The 23,332-nt window shown below is 39.0% G+C and overlaps 2 protein-coding genes and 1 long non-coding RNA gene across 7 annotated transcripts; 1 reads left to right on the forward strand and 2 right to left on the reverse strand.

Annotated features, from left to right (window-relative positions):
• Nucleotides 1–8,767: 8,767 nt before the first annotated feature.
• Rm62_3 (ATP-dependent RNA helicase p62) lies at nt 8,768–16,017 on the reverse strand. 5 transcript variants are annotated; one of them, XM_029045941.2, is made up of 6 exons: nt 15,894–16,017; nt 15,340–15,609; nt 13,006–14,118; nt 12,681–12,919; nt 9,967–10,145; nt 8,768–9,864 (listed from the first exon to the last, which is right to left on the reverse strand). In XM_029045941.2, coding segments are annotated over exons 2-6 (1,857 nt in total). In that variant the 5' UTR covers nt 15,342–15,609; nt 15,894–16,017; the 3' UTR covers nt 8,768–9,540. The 5 variants fall into 5 exon arrangements, 4 of the variants coding, with proteins under 4 accessions (XP_028901774.1, XP_011191623.2, XP_011191615.2 ...); XM_011193321.3 differs by lacking the exon at nt 15,894–16,017 and having other exon boundaries at nt 13,006–14,103; nt 15,340–15,880; XM_011193313.3 differs by lacking the exon at nt 15,894–16,017 and having other exon boundaries at nt 15,340–15,878.
• On the forward strand, nt 14,389–14,936 carry LOC128919985 (uncharacterized). The gene is made up of 2 exons (XR_008470102.1): nt 14,389–14,617; nt 14,710–14,936. It is a non-coding gene; the product is annotated as an uncharacterized LOC128919985 (long non-coding RNA).
• A 514-nt stretch (nt 16,018–16,531) lies between the features above and the next one.
• On the reverse strand, nt 16,532–20,317 carry LOC105217989 (hatching enzyme 1.2). Its single transcript, XM_011193299.3, has 2 exons — nt 19,671–20,317; nt 16,532–17,560 (listed from the first exon to the last, which is right to left on the reverse strand). Exons 1-2 carry the CDS (start codon nt 19,828–19,830, stop codon nt 16,752–16,754), a joined length of 969 nt encoding a protein of 322 aa, XP_011191601.2. The 5' UTR covers nt 19,831–20,317; the 3' UTR covers nt 16,532–16,751.
• Nucleotides 20,318–23,332: the final 3,015 nt, after the last annotated feature.

The following is a 23,332-nucleotide window of genomic DNA, read 5'->3' on the forward strand; positions in this document are numbered from 1 at the left end:
GAGTTTAAAACTTGCCATCATTCGAGTGTTTTATTCACATTTCGTAATGATTAAGTTAGGTTCATTTGGTATTCCTTGCGCTTGAGGTCGCGGACCCCATTTGGATAGCTAGAACTGCAGGTCCTTTGTGATGCTAACAAAAAAACGCCTATCTATCTACCAAGACGACCTTCAGTATCGATACAGCGTTGGAATATCTCACAAATTTCATGGGTCGGCTAATATCAATGCCAGGCGGTTCGCTGGGTTCACCGACAACGCCCCGACCTTAGTCTATCGAAAGCTAAATATTAGAGATGAGAATTACCAGATTCCAACTGTCTTTCCACCATTAATTTCACCGCATTGGTACCTATTTGAGGGTGTCCAGTCAGCAGTCCTATGATTGTGGCAAGATGAACATTGCTGAGACAGAACAATTCAGTAGACCTGTTGCGCTCCAACCCGGGCCAGAAGGATCTTGCATCCCCTGTTTGTTGACAAACAATTACCGAGCTCACGCGAGGTCTCTATGTTCATCGTTCGAACACATGTGCACCATCGAATACCGTTGACAATGTGGCTAGGGTACCTTCTTCTGCTGATCAGGAACCCAAATAAGTCGGATATAGAAGCTTCAGAAGCATATTAGATTGAAGTTAATGCTAACATCGAAAGTACCGGCATTGCCGCTCTGCTGGCTGAGTGAATACATACCTCTCTGAAGGAGACCAATTGTTTGTTCAATTTGTCACAAGTCTGGGAAAGTCCAAAAATTGGTAACTTAACTTACTATCTATGAAAAAAATTTAGTTCGTATGCTTTATTTTAGCAAGCCATTAACTTATCATTTATAGTACCGACAAAAATAACTTGGATTCGTGGCGTTTGGTGGCAAAAATAGCAAAATCCAAATGTACTCGAGCCTATAAAAGAAAGATACTCTCAATTAAGAGAAATAAATACATAAGTACACATTCCTATGAAACCCCATAGTTGTCGATAGTCCCAACCGCCGAAATAGATGTTGAAAATTAGTGGAATGTAAATTCAAATGTTGCTTCTGTTTGTTTTTTCTTTTTGTACAATACTTTTTCCAAAGTGTGAGTATTCTAAATAAATTTACTCGACTGCATTCACTTCCAGCACAATTTACTGCCCTACGGCGTTGCTAACGCCACAGAGTGGCTTATGACATCAAAGTGGCAGCGATTGCAGCCACCCTAGAATCGCTCACAAAGCCGACTACTCAGGTAGGACGAGCGAAAACTCATTAAGTCCGCCTGCATGCATGGATGAGCAAAAGAACATGTGAGTGTCGTACTTGCACGAGCACTAACTTACTCAGGACCAAGTATCTCATGATTGTACTAATAAGTAACGTTACGGTGTTTATAGGTCCATTTGCATACTCATCTCTTTAAATAATTGTAAATTCGTGCCAGTAACACTTGCTTTTGTTTACATTACTTCGGACACGTATAGGGAATGTTCGAAAATTCTTAGCCTCGGCAGTTTCTGAAATCACATCTCGACTACACAATCTTAAAGCTGGAAAAGGGCTTCTTTCTCAAATTCGCAGGGACATCCGTAACTAAAAGTGGAAGTTCTTATAAATATAGAATAAAACGAAAGATTTTCAAGCAAAGAGAGACTCGCTTATAGACCACTAACCTCAACTGAACTTAACTGCTGAAGTAACTCAAAGCGTTCCCAAAAACACGAAAAATATCAAAATAACTGAGAAAAGCATGTTTATTCGAATGGGAACGAACTTTTTATCGCTATCCAGAAAGGTATAAGAACAAACTAGCTTTACTTGGGTCTTGGGGGATCTTCGGAACCTAGTGTTATTCGCCCACCTATACCTTTGTGAAAATAGACGAATGCGACGAAATAAGTTCGTCTCATCATTCTAAAACTGAGGCGCTCGTGTTCTATTACATATATACGAAGGTCTTTAATGTTCACCATATATTATTTATGATGCCACTTAACTTCCGGCATCACTTTCCAGCGAGCAACCGCCACTAGCCCAGCCAATTAACATTCACTCCCCAAACAGCGAAAAATGTACAGTTGTTTACATAGACCGGCGGGGCTGTGGGCCTACGTGACTGTGGTTGGGCACCATTAGAAGGCCTCCATCTGTTTGCCACCATATGCATGTATGTGTGGATGTGTAGATATACATGCATCGGTAATCACGCGTAAACGCACCGCCTGTTCGCCAAATTAAGTGCAATTGCTGGGAATTTAATTTCATGCAAATAAAAGTTTTGATTAGAGCGTACACGCATGACGAAGCCCCACGACGAATATGTTTTGGGGCAACATACGCATCGTTTTATGTTTGACGGTGCTTGAACCCATCATAGACAACAAACGGCTTACACACAACGGATTTTTCCCCCCACCCCCACCATCGATGGCCTTGTGTACATATGTACGTTGCTCAGAAGCTCATGTTTATGCTCGAAATAAATAAGGAAGAGTATTTTAGTATGTCGACTGGAGAGTTGTTTAATGTGCTTATGTAATTAGAGGAACTGCGCATAAAAAGCAATATGTGGGACACTAAAAAGGAATTCGGCACAAGTGGCACTCATTCTTCTTCTTGTCAGAGGCCACTTTCACGGCATACCGTTTCTAATTACGCTATGCTGTTCATCTGCGTCAGATTCCACGCGCTGGATGGCTATGATTGGAGTCATTAAATACTTTCGCTAACTACGACTGGAAACAAGTACACAACAGTTATTTACTCGCATGCATGTGAGGGCTTTCTACCAACAGCCATTAATTAAATTATTTGGATGAAGGATTGTTGAATTTATTGTAGCGCTTTCGAGAATAATAAGAGAATAACTTTTGGACACCTGAAATCCAAATTATATAAGATCTTAAGAGAAGCTTGATGCAACAGATCCGTAATTAAGCTATTTAACGGTTTTGGAAAAGGGAACTTTTTCAAGACGTTCTCGAAGTTCGACCGACATACTAGACTTACATTCCTAACAAACATATTTGATTAAACATCTCTTTTGCTCGGCTACCTTCACCTAGGATCGAATTGAATACTTTTGGAGCTACAGCTCCCAAATTCATTTGATCGATAATTTAGATTAAAAATCTTAGCAGCTGTAGAAGCTGCATGAGGGAGGACGAGGTGGAATCATCACATCACTTTCTTCTAGAATGTTCCGTCTTTACAAAATCAAGACAAAGACTTCTCGGATCTCACTTTTTCGAACAACCGCGCGAAATAGTGGATATTCAAGTGAAAAATCTCTGAAGATTTGTAGTAGGGTCAGGGCGTTTTGTCGGATCCTAACACCTAATCATGGGGGGGTAGGACTGTCTTTCATAGTTTACCCTCTAGGGAACAGCCATACAACCTAACCTAACCTAATCCACAGTTTTTTTCTGATTTATTAACCTCTGTTTACGAACAAGTTACTTTCTTTCTAATATCTTAATTGATTTCGAAAATATTAGGGAAAGATACTGAGCCCATTCAGCCGATTATAACGGTATAATTCCAAATACTCGAGATATTTAATTATATTTTCGATATATTCTTATACACATTTCTTATCTGCAGTTCCAGTGTTAGAAAACATCCCTCACTACCGATGAACGACATGTCTTCGCTAATCTTACTCAATAAAGTGTTCAGCTTATGAGCGACACGCAAAGAATACAGGCAATAAATTGTTTACTTGAAGACATCGTTCATGAGCCTCGAATACAGCACGTGCATGTGCCTCGCGCCTGTCTTCCTGGTAATCCAAGGGGCGATGAGCTTTATTCAATATAAACCACTTATTTCAACAAGCACTATCCATCAAAAATGCTGCAGCAAGCATATTACCGACATTAAGCCGATGTCAGTTCAACGAGGCAAGAAGTTGTTGGCACTTGTATGTGCGGCAAGTTTACCATGTACCGGTAGAGACACACACATAAGTGGCAGAGCGTGGCATAAAAAAATTGTAAAAATCGCTGAATGGAAGCTGTGGAGCAGGGCGCCGAGATATTCAATTGTTTAAGCATTTAGCTGTATGCATAATTTATTAAAATTGCACACCTGCCGCACGTGTCAGGATCAGGCGAACGCCAAGGCGACCGCAAAACACGGCAGATGAGCTGCTAGCTCGCCGCCCCACAACTTGAACTCTGGCTGACTGCCGCTATTACTAGCGCGAGCATGTCGCCAACATTAAAAAATTACAAAATTGATATGCAACAGAGTCCGCAAGAGCGCGTGTCAGACGAAATGCGAAAGGACGCCACCAAATGGGGGACGGATGGGAAGGCGGAGCCTTGTCGACAGCTAAAATGGCATGTAGAAATGTATAAATTGTTGGCCATAAGCGAGTTTTGTAGCGCTGTGTAGTGGAAAGCAATTATGTTCCTGTCATCTTACCTCTCACCAAAGCATCAAAGTGTCATTGCGGGGCCGGTGTCTTTTTTCTTGCTTAAAGCTCGATTTGTAGAAGAGTGGCAGGCTGTGACTTTCCAGCTTTCTTCTTTTTCTTCATCAACAAGACAGCCCTCGGTGGACCATTGAAAAACCCAAACATATTTAGTTGCTGGAGCTTTTCAAGCAACTTTCCTTAAATACCAAAGAGTAAGTACATAGGCGCCCGTTATGGCAATCCAGCCCATTCGTCCTTCAATTATAATTCAATGAAATGCAATTGGAGGCACAAGGCTAAGTTCCCTCACAAGACTTCCAGTCAGGCATCTTAATCCTTAAAACCAAATCCAGGAATTTGATCTAAATTACTGCTCAGCCCCTATTCCTTTCTTGTTTACCGTCTGATAATAACAAAGTTAACAACAAGGTCTGTCGTGACAGCATCAACAGGCCATGCAAAGTCAACAAGCGCGCCCACCGCCTAAATAGAAAAGAAATTACAGCTCATTAGAAAAATGAAAATGCAAATAAAACATGACAGAGGGACGTAACATGTTTACAAAAAGATAGAAACAAAAAAAACGATGATGTGAGGGAGTTGCAGGGACCGCGGCGCAACCTCCATCACCAACAGGCAATCGAGCGAAGTCGAGCGGCACTTGAGCACGACGTCAGGTGCGACATTGAGGCCCCTACCACTTCTTTGCACAGATACACAAGTGCTGCTTACGGTTATATGTGTGTGCCTACAGGGTGGATGCGGCTGAAGCGCTTGTTGCAGCATGTCTCTCCTCCGCCGAAGACAAGCACACGGGCAACAGCTCGGCCCGCGCAGCATCTCATCATGCAGCGTTTAAATAGCAATAAATCTTGCATAAAACGCTGTCAAGCCAATTCTTCCTGCCTTCTTATTTCACACGCGGCCACACCACCACCCTTCCACAACAACCAGTGCTCCTCCGCCGAGGGTTTTCGCTTTTTTCTGATTTGCACACGCCTGGCTGTTGCAGTCGTCAATGTTGCCTGTCATTGGAAGCAGTTTGTCGGAGCCGTAGCAGCTTACGACATTCCGCCCTCCCTGCTCCACATCCCGCTTTCCTTGCATTGCTATTGTTATTGCCGTTGTTGATGTGTTCGCTGCAATTGTTGTTGTGTCGGTAAGCAGCCGCTGGCGCGAGTCATTGCGAGTCATTTTTAATGTAAAAGCGGAGGCTAACGACTTTGTGGCAACATATTTGCATCGCTAATTTGGCGTAAGTCATGCTACGACAGCATATTGTGCTGAAATAAGATTAAACACCGACAAATGTAAATATACGGATACAAGAACACACAATGTGACAAGGAACATTTCAAGGAATTTGCATGACTCCAATAATTTCATGATAACTCACACCTTTCCTAGAAGGTTGAACTTCTGCTACGTCCGTCAGAAGTTTGTCAATGCAACTCTGTATTAAACATTCAAATTTCCATAATTTATAAATAAATCGTTGTTATACCCTTCGAATTTTGACTTAATATTGGAGTACTAAGGATTAGTCAAAGTTTTTATTTACTTGTTTTAGATACAACCGAAATGACCTCTTGTACCTACCGTATATTCAATTTCCTTATACGGGCCTTTATTAGGTACATTGCAACGTTTTTCGGGACGGAATTCATCCAATCCAATTTTCATCCAATCGAAAATCGACGGATCATCACTTAGGTTACTAGGCAGATCTCTATATATATGCTGGAAGATCTCTCTTGGACCTCTGTGACCGTCATTTAGATTACCAAAAACTCCTAATGGTTCAAAAGGACCCTTTTTTTACCCTATCTTCAAAAAATAACGGGAATTTTCGTTTTTTGAATAAATATTTATTAATTCGTATACATTATTGTTGTCGCCTTTAAAATAATCCCCATTCGATATTATGCACTTATACCAAAGCTTTTTCCAAATGTCGAAACACGATTTTTGGAATTCCGTTGGTTCTTTCAGCAATTTCTCATATGATTGTAAAACGACTTTTTAAATAGGAAAATTCACACGGAGTCATGCCTGTCGAATATGGAGGCTATCTGTCTGTCTGTCTACCTATGATATACTTGTACATATATATGTATAAATTTGTGTTCGTGCCTTCAACTCAACTCTTTTGTGCCATAACTAACCTTTCAAGTGCGTGGGAAGCACGAGAGCGTGAGGGTTTATGATCCCTACCCACTTTTGGCACAATGCGACCATGTCTACAGACAATACCGCAAATGAAGAATCACAAGGAACAAAGGATATTATCGATATTCGGTGATACACGTACAACCAATCATTCTCCACACACGAATATACATACTTACATATATACTCCTGGATAACTGCACCACAAGTGTTAACATATCGAAGGCGCACACACACATATCAGCTGTATGTATGTATGTATATCCTTATAGACTGGCACATTTGCTTGCGTAAAAAGAGTAAAGAGTGCTGATGAAGATTGCAGCCGAAGCTCGCACATAATAACCCAGTGATCAGCAGCAAAAACGACTTTGCCGATAATATTCCATTGCAAGCTTCAAGTTCTCCCCATTTATTCCCAATATATACTCTCAAATGTTCACAGTTATATACATACAAACATATTTATACTTAAGCACCCCCTACTGACTGTGTGACCTTCTCCCCTCTTTGAGTGCGAGCCATCAAATAGACTATCAAGCATCAAGCCATCAACTGAAGGGAATGACCACTATTAGCGGCCAGCAGCGAGAGTTGGAGTCCGAGTGAATTGGCTTCATTCGCTGTAAAAAGTGCTCTTACATTCTTTAGAAAAGATGTCATTGCACACAAACACACACACATACACATACACACGAAAATGATGTGTAATGGCTATAGCAAAACAGCATGACTGGTCAATGGCTTCCACATCATAATCACCCCCATTGGAGAATAAGCTTTTATCATCTGCTTCGCTATCAGGCCATTCTGTGTCCACATTGAAGTTGGCGCTTTCGCTTTATGGTATTTTGCGACAAAATTACTTTGACAGTGTTCGGGTGTTAAGTGTTTCTACTATATTTAATGATGCCTGAAAATATTTGCGCACTCTTACTTATTTTTCTTTTTTGTTCCCTTAGCAGAGGCATTGTATTTGGTCCCCATGGCAAACATAAAAGAATAAATTAAATACTTGTGGTGAAAATAAAGTAAAGCAAGGGTGTTGATATTTCCTCTCTGATGCGGGATTTTACGCCAGAGGGCGTTGACAATTTCATTAGGTTAAATAGAAAATGTGATCAAAACACTCACTTGATTAATTAGGCCAAATGAAACTTTGAACCGAAGTCATCAAGATTCACACCCAATCACTAAATCCAACATATTCTTCGAACCAACTCTAGAGCCAGTATCTATTGAGTTGAATAAATTGAATATCGATAATAACTTACCGATCCAAACAGACTCAGATCACCGAAAAGACAGCCATTGACCGGATAAAATGCGGATCAATTTCGGTACCGGATAACTGGCTGCTGCTTCAGCAAAGAGCTAGATGTATGGTTTGCGGACGAGGAAGGGAGTTAAAAGCACGGTAGCCGATTAAAAATTTGAATGGAGCCTTTTATAGACCACACAGAAGCTGAATACCACCCGACCAGGAACGATGCGCGGGCGACGCTGATGCTAGATGTTGTCCTTATGAAAGCAGGACTAGGCCGCCGTTGTAACGGTCCGTACAACCAGATAATTCCAGTAATTTCAGAACGCCACTTTTGTCCTAACATGTTATCCAGGAAACACATTCTCCGTACCGTAATGTTTTAGGTAGAAGCAATTAAACATTTTGGGGAATATGGCGATATCATTCTCAACATCGTCTTCGATTTGTTCGTTGCACTTGATACAACTTCTCAACTTCTTTAGACCATCTGTAAAAAAACGTTTTACTCGTTTCCTCGTTTCACCGCCTAATAACTTTTACCCCAAGTTTCAATTTTGCCGACGAAGGGTGTGACCTGGTTTGTTGTCAAAGGGGAAGAACTTCTCTTCGTTGAGGACAATTTCGAGTAAACCGACATCCTTTCGATGCATATTTCATGCAAGATATGACCCGATCTTTTGAGATTTCTGCTGTTTCAGCTATCTTGCCCATCTTCAATCGGCGGTTTGCCAAAACGACATTGGGGACTTCTGTCAAATTACCTATCGTGGTTTCCATTTTCAAGGCATCTGGCCGCGGCTCATAAAAACCCAACGTACAACCACATTGAAACTCATTGAACCAATTTTGACGGTTGTCATCGAAAGAGATACGAAGCGCCATTTGATACGAATGGCAACTAGAGCATTCGCAATAATAAAACAACACTAAATGGATTTCACACCAACTTTTATTGTATTTATTTTGTTATTTTTCTTCAAAGTATATGTATTGTTTTAAATCATTTTAAATTCACTTAAGTCTCATTTGATTATGAGAATTTGGTTCATTATTTTTTCCAGTAGATATATGTTTGTTTTACAGTTTCTTGTAAATGTCACTTGAAGTCTAAACTGCTGATATTATTGTATTGAAGAGATACTGATAGTTTGTGCCAGTCGATTAGTTGGGCGTATGGATAGATGAGGCTAACTTAACACTAGACATACACAATAGACGCATTGTATGACGATATTTACGGCTACAAGTGCAAATACGCGTTTTATACAGGGCAAAATTAATATAAATATAAATTAGTTTACCAATATGTTCTCTTTTATCACAAATTACTGTTGCAAAAGCACACGCCCGCGAAGGATTAATTGACGAGCTGAAATATTACTCGCATTTGCAGCAGCAAATATTGTCCAATCGCTCTGTTAGTTTCTACTATATTCTCGCGAGCGGATGTGCTTTTGTTTTAAGTAATTCAAACTCATTTTTGTTATTTGAAAGAAATGCAGATTTGTAAAATATTTAAAACGTAAACTGACTTAAATCTCACTATTCATTATTGGCTAGGTTTAGAGTACTTTCTGTTCAAACCAGAAATTCAAATTTGATTAACCTCCACGCAATTGCGGAAGTGGTTATATTTAAGTAAAACTGCATTATTTAAATGAAAAATTAATATTAAGAGCTTATAACCTAGTGTAATTTGTATATTTAATCAAAACGCGTATGCTGTCTGCCACCGCCGCCGCCACTACTACTGCTGGCTGGCTGGCGGCTACCGTAACTGTTTTCGCCGCTGTTGCCATTGCTGTTGCCGTTGCTGTAACCGTTGCTGCGACCGCCAGCGAATCCACCGCCGCTATTGCCGCCATAACCGCCACCGTAGCCGCCACGGCCGCCGCCGCCACCACCAATAGCACCTTTTCGGAAGGTACCATTGAAGCGGGAGTTGCCGCCGCCACCACCATAACGGGAGCGACCACCATCGAATCCACGGTTGCTACGCGCCATACCTTCTAGTGCAGGATTAATTTCCTTTAAAGAGAATATACAAGTTTTAATTAGTTACATTTGTTAAAAAAAGGCTGGTTTTATAGTATTTATGTTGCTCTAAATGGAATTAACATTGATATTTACCTGATTAGCCTCTCTTAAAACATCAACTAGTGCTCTCGACTGTTTGGCATTATTTTTGGTGAAGAATGCATATGAAGTGCCTTTTGTGTTGGAACGTCCAGTACGTCCAATTCTGTGAATGTAATCCTCTGACGATTGTGGGTAGTCGAAGTTAATGACATATTTGATGCCGTCCACATCTGTATCATACATTAGTTAATGTGTATTTGTGGTGGAAGATATAAAAGCACAAGTTAGCCAAATGTTGAAGATGAAATATAGCAATATATAAAAACATAGGTGGGGTAGTAGTTTAAAGGATTTTCGACATTTGCAAAGTAGAGCACTGTTTTTTTCATTTGATTTAAATTCACTTTTAAGAGATAAAGTCTTTATTTTAGCCGTTATTGATTTTTAAATGTTTTCTTTTGTTTTTTCTTTAATTTTTTATGACTCATGTTCGTTAGATTAGAAATTAAACTAAAAGATACAGTGGACTTAGTTAAAATGTACTTTACCTTCAAATAGTCGATTTATATTCACACTCTTCTCTCGTCACGATCAGCGAAACGAGTGGAAGAGCATGTGGTAAAACTCTAAATATAGTTAGGGTATTTTCCCTCTAATCTGTCTCTCTCTCAATCAACATTAAATGGACACAAGATGGACGAACGATGCAGCTCGATTCCGCACGAGTTTCGAGTAAAATGCGTCTCGCGTGGAGTACAGCGCACATCCAACTATTTGGTGGTAGAGTTTGTGCGCCGTTCGCCGACGTCGTGCATCCATCAGCCAATGTTCAGGAGGTAAAACCACTACCGCAGGCATGTTGACAACAAAGAGTCGTTTTCATCATGTATCTATGACGGCCATAAATGCCCGTCGGTTACACTTCACCATTATATTAATATGCATATCCTCCAATTTTTATACAAACAAATCCACGTTGCAAATGTGTCCTTTGTCGGCGGTATTGCGATGCGTTTGTGGCACTTTCTTAGATACGTTTTGCCTTCACGAACTTTCCGCATTTCATGGAACGTGTATGTGTTGTACAAGAATCCGCAGACGACGACGACGCTTTTTTCTGGACGTGCAGCAAATGATGAACTGGTGTTCTGTGATGTCCACGGTACAGTTAGAACAACAGCAACAGCTTCTCAACATTTGTTTATTGTCCAAAAGAAGGTCGCCACCAGCTCGTTTCACACAACGTTTTCCTTCCATCGAATGAGTAAGGCAAAACATGTTCGATGCCGTACCACTTTACAACAACCAACCTTTTTAACGCGATTAACCGTTGAACAGGATCAAAGTTTGTCAGCAAAAATGATATACGATCACTTCAAATATTATTAAATAATTTAGTCCTTAAAGTTTTTTTTTTTGTTTTTCATTTCTTTAATTACGCGCAATGACCCTGTTCCTTGCAAACCGACATTTTTTTGTTTACGATGTCGATACGATTCAGCCAAAGAACACATGCGATATTTATAACGATTGTAGGATGGACATGCATTTAGTTGTATGGAGTTTCTCTTATTTGCCTGCGTGTGATTTAACGCGGTTTCTTAAGGCTTTCCAGACAAGAAATTTCACATAAAATACTAAGTAAACTAATTGAATTTACATAATCTGCCCTTTCGATTGGCGTTTACTCGAGACTGTGAAAATTCCTAAATATTTTTGCTATTTTCGCAATGGATACTGTTTAACTTTGGATAATACTAGTATCTCTTTAAATAAAAGATAGCAGAGGCCACATTTGCTGCATGATGATAGGGATATTGTGTACCGCAGAACTCTTTATGCACATTGCCAAACTGGGAGAAAAATCAGGATTCATATTTTCTTGTGAGGCAATTTTTATACAAAACACAAAATGAACAAAAAATTACACGACGACGCGACATACATTTCGCGTATTGTGAACGAATATTTCCGCCATTTGCTTTTTTTCTTGTAGTCTGGAGTATTTGTGTATACGCTAAGTTGCACTGAAACGCTTTTTCGCACAGGTACGTGGTACGTGCTAGATAAGCGTATCCATCTGCTGTTGCGTATTATATCTCTCCTCAAATGTGCAATGACGTTGCGTGCAAACGTGTGGCAGCAGGTGTTCCGACGACATCCCTCTTTTGCATTGGAATGTGTAGAGTACTGCCGCCACCGCCGCACCTTTCATTCGGCTTTAATAGAAACGCTCCGTTCAAAGAGCTTTTCGGCGGATACTTTTGCGAAAAAATTCAAGAGTTCACTTATTAACGCAATCCTAGTGAATTGCGTCATTTCAAAAGTTGATCATTTTATCCCCACCATACTACAATAATCGGCCTCTGTAAACGAAAAGAATTAGGAGAATAGATTTGGGGGAAAAGAAGGGAAAAATTCCAAATTGATTAATATGTCTTTGATCAGAGTTGTGATGACTTATTTGTCACTAAAGCTAAAGTGAATTTTGGACAACTGGTTCGAGTAAATTTAGGATCTATCGTTCGAGTAGTTTCGTATACCTAGCGGCATTGGATGTAATGGAGTAGCTACTTACAATCGTAATTACTGGAATACATGATTGCAAATAATTTGAGCATTTTTTGTTCTTGCCATGACGATTAAACAAATTCTTTGCAATCACGATCCACAAGTAAATTTCGTAAATAAAATAACATGGAAATATATGAAAATGATGTGAAATAAAAACGACATTGATAGCGAGTGCAACTGGCAAAACTTACCCAAACCACGCGCAGCGACATCAGTTGCTACGAGAATGTTCGATTTTCCAGAACGGAATTCACGTAAGACGTAATCACGTTCCGACTGTGACTTGTCTCCGTGAATGGCGCCACAGCGCACACCGAAGCTGCGAATGAAGCGAACTAAGTTGTCTACACGACGTTTGGTCTCCACGAAGATGATGATCTTGCCTGGGTTTTCGCTGGTATCATAAATTTCAGAAAGCAAAGCCTTTAACCTAAAAATCAAAAATGCATAATTTTAGTTAATTGTTAATTTGTAGGAATATAAGAAAATTTTAAAAGTATTATCTCTCGAACTTACTTGTCTTCTTTGTCATGTTCTTCACAAACGTCAACTACTTGGCGGATATTATGATTTGCCGACAATTCCAAAGAACCAATATTGATTTGAATGTAGTTGCCAAGGAAATCTTCAGCCAATTGCTTAACTTCTTTGGGCCAAGTTGCAGACCACATAAGTGTCTGACGATCGGGACGAATCTGTGAGAGAATCTTGCGAATTTGAGGCTCAAAACCCATATCCAACATACGATCAGCCTCATCCAATACCAGATATGTACAACGCTTCAGATTGGTGGCATTCATTGCAAGAAAATCAATTAAACGACCTGGGGTGGCAATGACGATTTCACAGCCACGCTGCAAGTCGCGCATTTGACCTCCTTTCGGTGCTCCACCAAACACACATGTGTTTCGCACGTACGATGAAGAGCCAAATTCAGTGGCAACTTGTTGGATCTGTTGAGCCAATTCTCGTGTCGGTGCCAAGACCAAAGCGATAGGTCCATCTCCGCGCTCTAATGGTTTCTGGTTGTTAATGTGTACGATCGCTGGTAAAATGTATCCAAGAGTTTTGCCCGACCCGGTCTGTGCAATACCGACAAAGTTGGAACCACTCATGGCAATTGGCCAACCTTGTGCCTGAATAGCTGTTGGCGCCTTATAACCTTGGCGACGTACCTCCTTCATTACATAATCAGGGAAATATGCTTCACCGAAGTCTTGAATGGGATTGGGGGCATTTCCACGGATAGTAATTTCATGTTCATCCCTATAACGTTGCACTTCATAAGGAGATCGGTTCGCCACAACTGGGTGTTCCTCATAGAAATTCTTTTTGAATGGTGCGAGATTTGAGAAATCAACAGTTCCGAGAGTAAGATCTTGGGTGCCACCACGATTTCCGCCGCCATATCCACCTCCGAAACCACTGCCGCCACCAAAGCCTCCGCTACCTCCACGTCCGCCACCAGGACCTCCACGGCTCTTGTCAACACGACCGTTTCGCACACCATGGAAATCACTTCCACTACCGCCAGCGCCACCATTGCGCATGCCACCGCCTCCATGTCTGGCATGACGATCATCTCCACCACGTGCTGTACGAGCGCCAAAATTCCTATCATGAGGTGCCCTGGAAGAAATAGTATACTTGAAAAAATCGACTATGTGCTTTTATAGTTTTATTGCAATTTATAGCGTGTGATATATTTCACCATGGTCGATACGATACTACTGCCAGCACCCTTTTACGTTTGTTTTGTACATTCGAACGATTCATTTTAGAATTTTACGATACAATTCAAAATTATAAATATTGCTTCGATGTAACAATTAATTTTGAAATTTTTAACTTCTTTCACAAATACAAATGCCAACTATAAAAATGTGATATCAGAATGAAAAAATGCTTTTTCGGAATGTCAAATTAAGCATTTACGTTAACCGCTAAAGCTACTCAATTATGTCCAATATCCTATATTTCACTGATTCTCATATTGGAAAGTCTACCCTTTTATAACTAATTCTTGTATAATATTTGACTGTTTCGTGTACAAATTTCGTTGGTAATATAACACTAAATGTGCAATCAAAAGGCAATCTTGAACAATCGCTGATAATCAATAAGAATGGTAATTTGATTGCTTTGTACATTTTGCTGTAAATTTACTTTTCATCCGTACCTATCTCCAAACAATAAAATACAAAAACTACTGCACGCAAGGCAAAATACATATAGAAATCAGGCATGTTACTGCACATTGCTGCTGCCTAAAGAAATTACAATTTATTACGTTAATTGAGGATTGAAACGCAGAGCTAAACAATATATATATATATATTAAATCAACGTGGGTAGCAACAGAATGAACGCGATTAGCGGGAAAAAGTAGGGAAGCTAATTACCGAACAATGATCACGCTTCGTATGACGTTATAAAAAGTAGATACATATAAACGAAGTCAAAAATGCGCAGTTGCAAAAAAAAAATATTTGTAGAATCCATATGTTCCTATTTTTTTACCTGCCTTCAATATTGCAACCAGGGAAGCACTTCCAAATCACTTTGTAAACCGATTTATATTAATAAAAAATAAATAAAACTTTTCACTCAAATAGATTAGCGGATAGCACATTTCATTTTTCAACCCGTCATTTCGCTATAGCCAAATACATATACATACCTACATACGTAATAGAATTTATGTATACGCCGATGTAGAGAAATGAGAGGTTAAAAATCAAAATGGACGTCATGCTATAAAGCAACAAAATAGCACCGTCCACGATATGACCACATGATATATGTATTACAATATATAAATTTATTTAAAATAAGAAAAAATTTACTTACATTTCGTCTGGATCTATGTACAAAGATGAATTTGTAAACGAATGCTTTTTACTGGTTTTTAACGAAGACTTTTGCTTTTCTGCAGGCGACGCTTCTGCTTCCACTAAATTTCCGCTTGTATTGTGAAAATACCTGTAGAAGCTACCGGAGTTGATTATTCCACTTGAATTTGTTAAGAATGTGTTCTTAATCTTCTTAAACTCCTCTACTGCGTCCTTTCCGCTGCCTGCTGGTTGATCTTGATGATGAAAAGCAAAGCTCACTGGTCTTCTGTTGGTTAGAAAAAGAAAATGGCGACGTGCTATAGTACTCGTGGCAATTGAACGATTATTGGCCGCAGGTAAAATCAATGAATTCTTTACACACGTCACTGCGGCAATATGTGACGGTGCTCGGCTTTCACACGAGTTTTTCGCCAAGCTTTGAACCAATATTTTAAACATTTTCACTGCTCTTGGAAAAATCAAACACTAAATTCTTTTCACAAGCACATTTATTGGTTACAAAGCAGCAGGAACCCGTGCAAACAAACCGATTATAAAATGCGTTCTTACCTAACCTCGTCCAAAAGTGGAATGACGCATTGAACGATGGCAGTGGAAAATTTTACCGAAGCATAGTGCAGAGTTGTAATTTTCGCTACAACAGGGTTGCAATTATTTTCACTGTGAATAATCAGTATCGCTCAAGAAGAAGAAGAACTGTTATTGTTTTAATAGAATCCATTTAAGTATTATGTAACTCTTTAACTTCTTTGTATTGATTTAAACTCTGAAATTATAAGCTATTCCTTATGCTTTCCACTTTGATATAAATGTTATTGCATTTAAGTATTAAGCTACCGATTTTGATAATACTACACCAAAAATTGTTCGAAAAACTTTGTAATATAATTATTACACTTAAGTGTTGTGAAAAATTCAACTTTTGGTAACTTTAAGTGATGTAATATAACAACATACTTATATTTTAAATAATATTGATATGTATAACATTATATTTTTAAATTCTAGTATCAACTTGCAAAACTCTGTAATTCACAGTTCCTGGCAAAAAAATTTTTAAATAATTGCTACGAAATATATATAATTAGGAAACTTACACGATTCGAAAGCAGATTCACTTGATTATATATTTCTAATAAAATGCAAAAAATATATTTATATCGTTGATTTAAAACAGATTTATTCATTCTTAAATATTAAAGCGTATAAAAAATGTTATATTTGTAAAAATATATATGACAATATTACAATCTTAAAAATTAGTTAATCATTATAAAGTTCACATTTATTTGGTGAATATATTTGCAAATCAATATGATTTAATATTTTAAATAAATGTGTGATAAATTAAAGTCTTCCACATATACAGATATTATTTAGCTAGTGATAGTTCGTAGATTTTCATTTTCATAGTCCCAATAAATTGCAGAAACTCCTGTACATTCTCGCATGCCTGCCGTTCAAGCAACCATACAGATCATTGATCTTCAGACAGTCTGTCTTGCTGATAGTCTTCCGCTGGCCTATGCGCACACCTGGCTGTAGTGGTGTCATTGTAGGCTTCTCCCCCTTCTGTTTGCTGAAGTAGAACTCACCGTAATGCATAACGGAGTTATAATCATAATCAAACGCATGTTTGCCCTTTTTCTTCGAAATTAACTTGAAATTTTTACGATATTTGGGCACGATGTTCTCCCAATGAATTTTCACAAAGTTATCCCGATCCGCTCTGGACTGCTCGTGATAAATACCGATGGCGTGCATGAGCTCGTGCATGATGCGTCCTTCGCTGCTGAAGCAGTGCGCGCTATTCTCGTCGGGTTGTTGTAGAGATACGACCTGTTCTCCACCACGTTTTCCCACATACGACCAACAGCCGGGCGGTGCATCATCTACTGGCGGTGTAATGTGTACGTAATCCTCTTCCTCGCCATCATATGGTACAAAATTAACACAAGTCAAAGCATTGAATGTTTGTAGGGCCCGTTCTATAGACATGCGTTCGTTGTTCGTGTATAAATGGCTGATCTCGAAGGGAATGGTAGCGTTCGGCCACAGACGTTTTGGATGCTTCATTGGGTTAACGCCCAGTCTAAGCGATACATAAGTGTACGGGTCTATCGCAATATCGCCTTGAAAGAGACGTGGCATTGTTTCCGGATCGTCCATTCCTGTTTCACTTTCATCCCAATCTTCTATATTGGAAGCCAAGGGATCTGAAATACATACAAATGGAAAGGTGCTGGGTTTTAAATTTAAAACGGTTTTACGCCAAATTCATAGGATTTTACGATATACGAACATACGGTCATTCACATATCGTTTAAAGTGGTTCTTTTGAAACGTACAAAATATAATTGCCGAATAATTGTTCGCGAACAAGCATTCGTTCGTCGTAAGAGATCGCGCGACCGGATGTTGCTTGTTCGCACAATCACACGAATTTGCACGAGCAGTCGGAAAATATATCTAATTGATCAATAGATTCCCGCTCATTTAAAAATCTCTGCTTTTTCTTGAAGTAAATAATGGTGTCGTGACTACAAGTGTATGTATAGATAAGATACTGGGGTTTACGGCATAAGTGTGTGGAAGTGACTTACTTCCAGCTGCATTGCGAAAATTTTCGAAGCAAAACATATACTAAATTTGGAATAAAGGGTTGTTATTATTGACTGTTCGTATTTTGCTTTTATTTATTTTTACAATAATGAAAATAAATGAAACTAACTGCCAGCCATTGCCATGCTCTACTCAATAGGTCACAATTCACGGTACCTAAAGTCGATTTTTATAGTCTTACTAAATTTTACAACTTCTCTAGAATATTTTCTTAAGTCAATCCGAGTAACAGATGTGGAAATATCAGAAGAAGTTGCGCGCTCCATAGTAGTTTTATTGTCACTCAAACGCGTTGTCCTCAAACTCATGAACGCTCGAGAACTACTCAACCAATATTAAAGGGACTTCAGACATATATTTGCGATACAATGTATAAAGGCTTGAATGAAGGATTTTTTGATGACAACTATTTAAAAGAAAAAGCCACAACATTTAGTCGTTGTTATCTGTATTTTTGTTCTGCCAAAAATTAAATTTACATATACGAGGTCTGTTAAAAAAATAAGGTGAATTTTATTTTTCTAAAAAAATATGTAATTATTCATCAATTTCTATTATGTCCGCTTCAAAGTCTCAGATATAATGTCCTTTTGTCAGCGTTTTTTTTCAATTCTAGAAGCAGTTCTTATAAGCACTTTTTGGCAGTCCCTTGATCTCTCTCAGATATTTATTCTCCTCAATCGTTCTCCTAGACTCTTCCATTGCAACGATTGGACTTTGGTTTCGATGTCATAACCACAGATCCATGGTTATGACCACTTTAAACAAATCTGGATCGCCACTGTCGTTAATTAATGATCTCTGAGTGATCCTCATGCGACAGTTTTTTGGTCAGAATTGAAATTTTGGAACGAATTTCGCTGCCACACGCTTCATGCCCAAACAACCTACATGGTATGAGCCAACTGATATGCCGACATCTTCAGCAATTTCTCTAATAGCCTAGACGGACGGCAGAGTTAACCCCGATTAACTGCGCTTTTAATCAGTTCCAAATTTGTAGGTGGCAGACGGCAGCAAAGCGAGTTATAAACTCCCATAAACAGCTGATTGGCAAACAAAATGTCACTAACTCCCACTAACTTTCTAAAATTTTGAGGATTAAATGGGAGTTAGCAAATGGAGTTAACTGAGATAACACTCGAATTAACCCCGATTAAAGCAGTTAATCCGTATTAACGTCGCCGTCTGTCAGGGGTATAATAGTGATTCAACGATTCACCAAATAATTTTCTTCACTTTCTGAACATTTTCATCGGTTGTTGATGTGTTGGGTCGTCCAGGACGAGCGTCGTCATTCACTCCTTGTTGACCTTATATGAAAAGCTTCTACCACTTCTACCACAGGAAATCGCCGAACACGCAAAGCACGACTAACTTCTATGTCTCTCATAAAGAAAATAAATATGCTTTATAGCTGAAACTGTGAACATGTGTTCGAGGCGAGTTTCTCAACATAACAAAATAAAAAGAATCGATAATCGAAAGTACGTAGCCCGCGAAATTTAAAAATCGGCCTTATTTTTTGATTAGACCTCTAAAATAAAATGAATGAGAACAGGCCTTTTTTCTCGATGAAACCCTTGCAACCCCTTTGTAACCACATATGCGGTATCCGAATATCATTAATGAGTCTCAAAGTATTGCATTAGATGCTGCAGTAAAAATATTGATAAAATATTACACAAAAATTAATAAGTTTACCTGGAGCACTAATGAACTCGTGGTCGAACAAATCCACACCCATTGGCTTGTATCTGGCTCTGATGTGGGAATCACCTGCGCTTTGGCACACGACACCGCAGGCGATTACCAAACACATTAGCAGCCAAAAGTTATTTGCATTCTCACTTTCAGCCGACATACTGACACTTCGATTGATCAAACGGCGTTGAAGAAGCTCTTAAAGCAAGTGTGGTAATTGTTGTATTTTCGCATAAAACTCGCACTTCAAGTACATAAGTAGTAATAAATGTTCGCACTTCAAACGGTTTTTGTAATAAAAGCTTGCAGCGCACAGTAGCACAACGCGTTGGATTACGCGCAGGCGTATTGTCAGCGTAAACAAATGTGAGATGACTGCTTGATATGACCGCAAATTAGTGCCAATTACACGCGAACCGCAATCGCAAGCACGAAGCGACGACTTCAAATTGAAATTGCGTAAACAAAAACAATGGCAACAATGTGTAAGCGGCGACGTGAGGCCCGCGACTGTAACTGCACTGAATCAGCTGCGATTTACGACTGAGACTGTTACTAGCAGGCGATTAAGCTGGAATCACAGTCGCATAAAATGCAAAACCGTCCGCCAAACAATGTGACGACTGCGGCTTTTGTAACTTTATTGATGTGTTATATACACCGTTAGGCATATATACATACTCACATGTGGAGCTCCGCTTGTATTTGTTTGGCTCAAAAATATTTTGGTTACGTTGACTCTCGCAGGTGAATGCGAAGCTCTCTAGCACCGCAAAGGAAACACATAAACTATAAATTGTGGAAATAAACTGAGCAATTGGTAATCAAAAACATAAACAAATCGCAGTGCCAATGACTGCGCAAGCCGTTTGAAGCCAGTTGATCGCTTGCGGTAATCGCCGTGTGCGTCTCTGAATGAGCGGCTTTGTTTTGGCTTATTGAATGCCAGCTACGAATTCGGCAATACAAACAAAAATAGGCCGCAGCCAATGGTGTGGTGTTGGTAAATATTCAACAACAACAAATTCATTTCATGACTTTCGTGTTCGCGATTTTTTGATCTTTGATCACCATTTCGGTATCCCGAATTAGACTCGGCATTTAGATTTCCGTTGTTTTGTGCAAATTATCTGAGAAAAAATGGTTTATTTGCTTCATGAATAATGCGTCAGAAAAGAGATTTTCTTCCGTCGTTCAATTCCCCTAGCAAGCAACCTTGAAACCGAGAATGCAAGGTTCCGGGACTGACATCTCTAATACAAATACAATCTCATGCGTGAATAGCAATGAAGAGTTAACGCCAGCAACTCGCACGCGATACACCTGAGCCTGTCATAGACTCGTTTTCGGTGTCTAGGTTTATTTTGATAAAATCATATTTCGCAAACTGGCTTACGGCGCTTCATATAATTTGCCATTTGCCTCTATTTGATAGATTTTTACTTCGGTTGTTGCCAGTGTGACTTATTTCTCCTTAGAAATCAGGTTTTTTACGCTATATCATAGAAGAAATGAAGCGAAATGAAGAGATATACAGCAAAAGTGCTTACCAAGGCCAAATCCACACTTTAACTCCCTTTAAATGGATTTTTGAGAAAGAAGTGGCGGTGACACACGATCCACAGTTTATTGCAAATCGTGTAGATGCCTTATGTAATCTTACGTTCGATGTTTTTCGCACTTCTTGTGTCCATATATCAAGCGCTAAATTATGCATTAAACCCTAATTGTTGCGATTATCTCTATATCGCTGTCTACGCTTCATATGCCATGAGAGAGTTCGCACACACAAAGCCACTCAACTGTTTAACCTGTCTCACATGTAAATCTGCATAAATTGACGCAATAAATTAAAACGCGCCATCCGAAGCCGTTATTGTGACAGTTCGCACCAAGTTCGGATCGGTTGTCATGGAAATTCCTCGGCTCAAAGTGCGATTTGATAGAGCGCAGCCAAGCGCGATTGAGAAATACTCGTGTGTCAACAAATCTGCATTTGATTAATTGCTTTTTTAAAGAGACGCAGAGACAATGCCACATTCGTCTAAAGACGGACGGAGATTCAGCAATAGGTAAATGAGAGATGAAAGTTGGAATATTTAATTGCTTTAAAGCGTTCAAATATCAAATTTCTAAGCAAACAATTACTGCATTACAATTCACCGGCATTACTGCTTAATAATAAACTGAAGAGCAAAGTAATTTCTTAATAAAGACGCCGCAATGTCATTGACTGCACAGCTGTCAGCTGTCGAGTATTACGCGCAGCGCTTTGGCACGTACTTACCATACAACTTGTAGAGCGGGGCTTAACGCCAAAATAAATACGTGTCTACCAAATATGGCTTATGGTTACTTGATTTAGTAAATGGTCAGCGCCATTCCATAAATATCGGAAAAGTTTGCGTTTCGAAGAGGGTCAAGGTTACAGCTAAACTGTTTTGAAATGTGTTACACAGTTAGATAACGGTGGGGGCTCACACAGTTGTAAGCCTTCTTCTGAACCTTATTATTTATAATGGTTGTCTCTGGTTTATATATTTGTTATAGATAGATACATCTGAATTTATTTATTTATATTTGAGGTGGACATTATTTTGTTATATTGTCATGTATTAAAAGATGTAAAAAATTGTATTAAAAGAATTATAGTACCCTTTAAAAGATTTGATTCATAAATGAACATAATAAATCAATACGTTCCAAGTCACCGATTATTAAACTAGGGAGGTAGGGTGATTCAAGAGAATCATTGTATCTGTTCAATAAATCGTTTTTAATTTCGAGTTAATAATAATATCCAGTTATATAATTAATAAACCATTACATAAAATTTTCAACAATCAACCTAAAAATTTGAAGATTTTTCAATTGCTGCTGATTATGAATTTTACTAGGAGTCTTTTATGTATATCACAGAAACATGAAAGTGCATCAGTTTGAGTGCATTTTTATACTCTCGCAACAAATGTTGCTAAAGAGAGTATTATAGTTTTGTTCACATAACGGTTGTTTGTAACACCCAAAAGTAAACGAGTTAGATATAGGGTTATATATACCAAAGTGATCAGGGTGAAGAGTGGAGTTCAAATCCGAATGTCTGTCTGTCCGTCCGTCCGTCTTTGCAAGCTGTAACTTGAGTAAAAATTAAGATATATTGATGAAACTTGGCACACTTATTTCTTGGCACCATAGGAAGGTTGCTTTCGAAAATGAGCAAAATCGGACCACTGCCACGCCCACAAAATGGCGAAAACCGAAAACACATAAAGTGCCATAACTAGGCCATAAATAAAGCTATGGAAATAAAATTTTTGTATGAAGGATCGCACTATGAAGGGGCATATGTGGATGTAATTTTTTTGGGGAAGTGGGCGTGGCCCCGCCCCCTACTAAGTTTTTTGTACATATCTCGCAAACCAATAGAGCTATATAAACCAAACTTTCTGTAGTCGTTTTTTTAGCCTTTTCCTAATACAGTCCAAAAATGAAAGAAATCGGATCATAACCATGTCCTCCTCCCATACAAAAGTTAGGTTGAAAATTACTAAAAGTGGGTTAACTGACTAACGAAAAACGTCAGAAACACTAAATTTCACATAAGAAATGGCAGATGAAAGCTGCATTCAGATTTTTTTACAAAATGGAAAATGGGCGTGGCG

Source organism: Zeugodacus cucurbitae, chromosome 2, assembly GCF_028554725.1.
Source record: "Zeugodacus cucurbitae isolate PBARC_wt_2022May chromosome 2, idZeuCucr1.2, whole genome shotgun sequence".
Classification (NCBI taxonomy): domain Eukaryota; kingdom Metazoa; phylum Arthropoda; class Insecta; order Diptera; family Tephritidae; genus Zeugodacus; species Zeugodacus cucurbitae.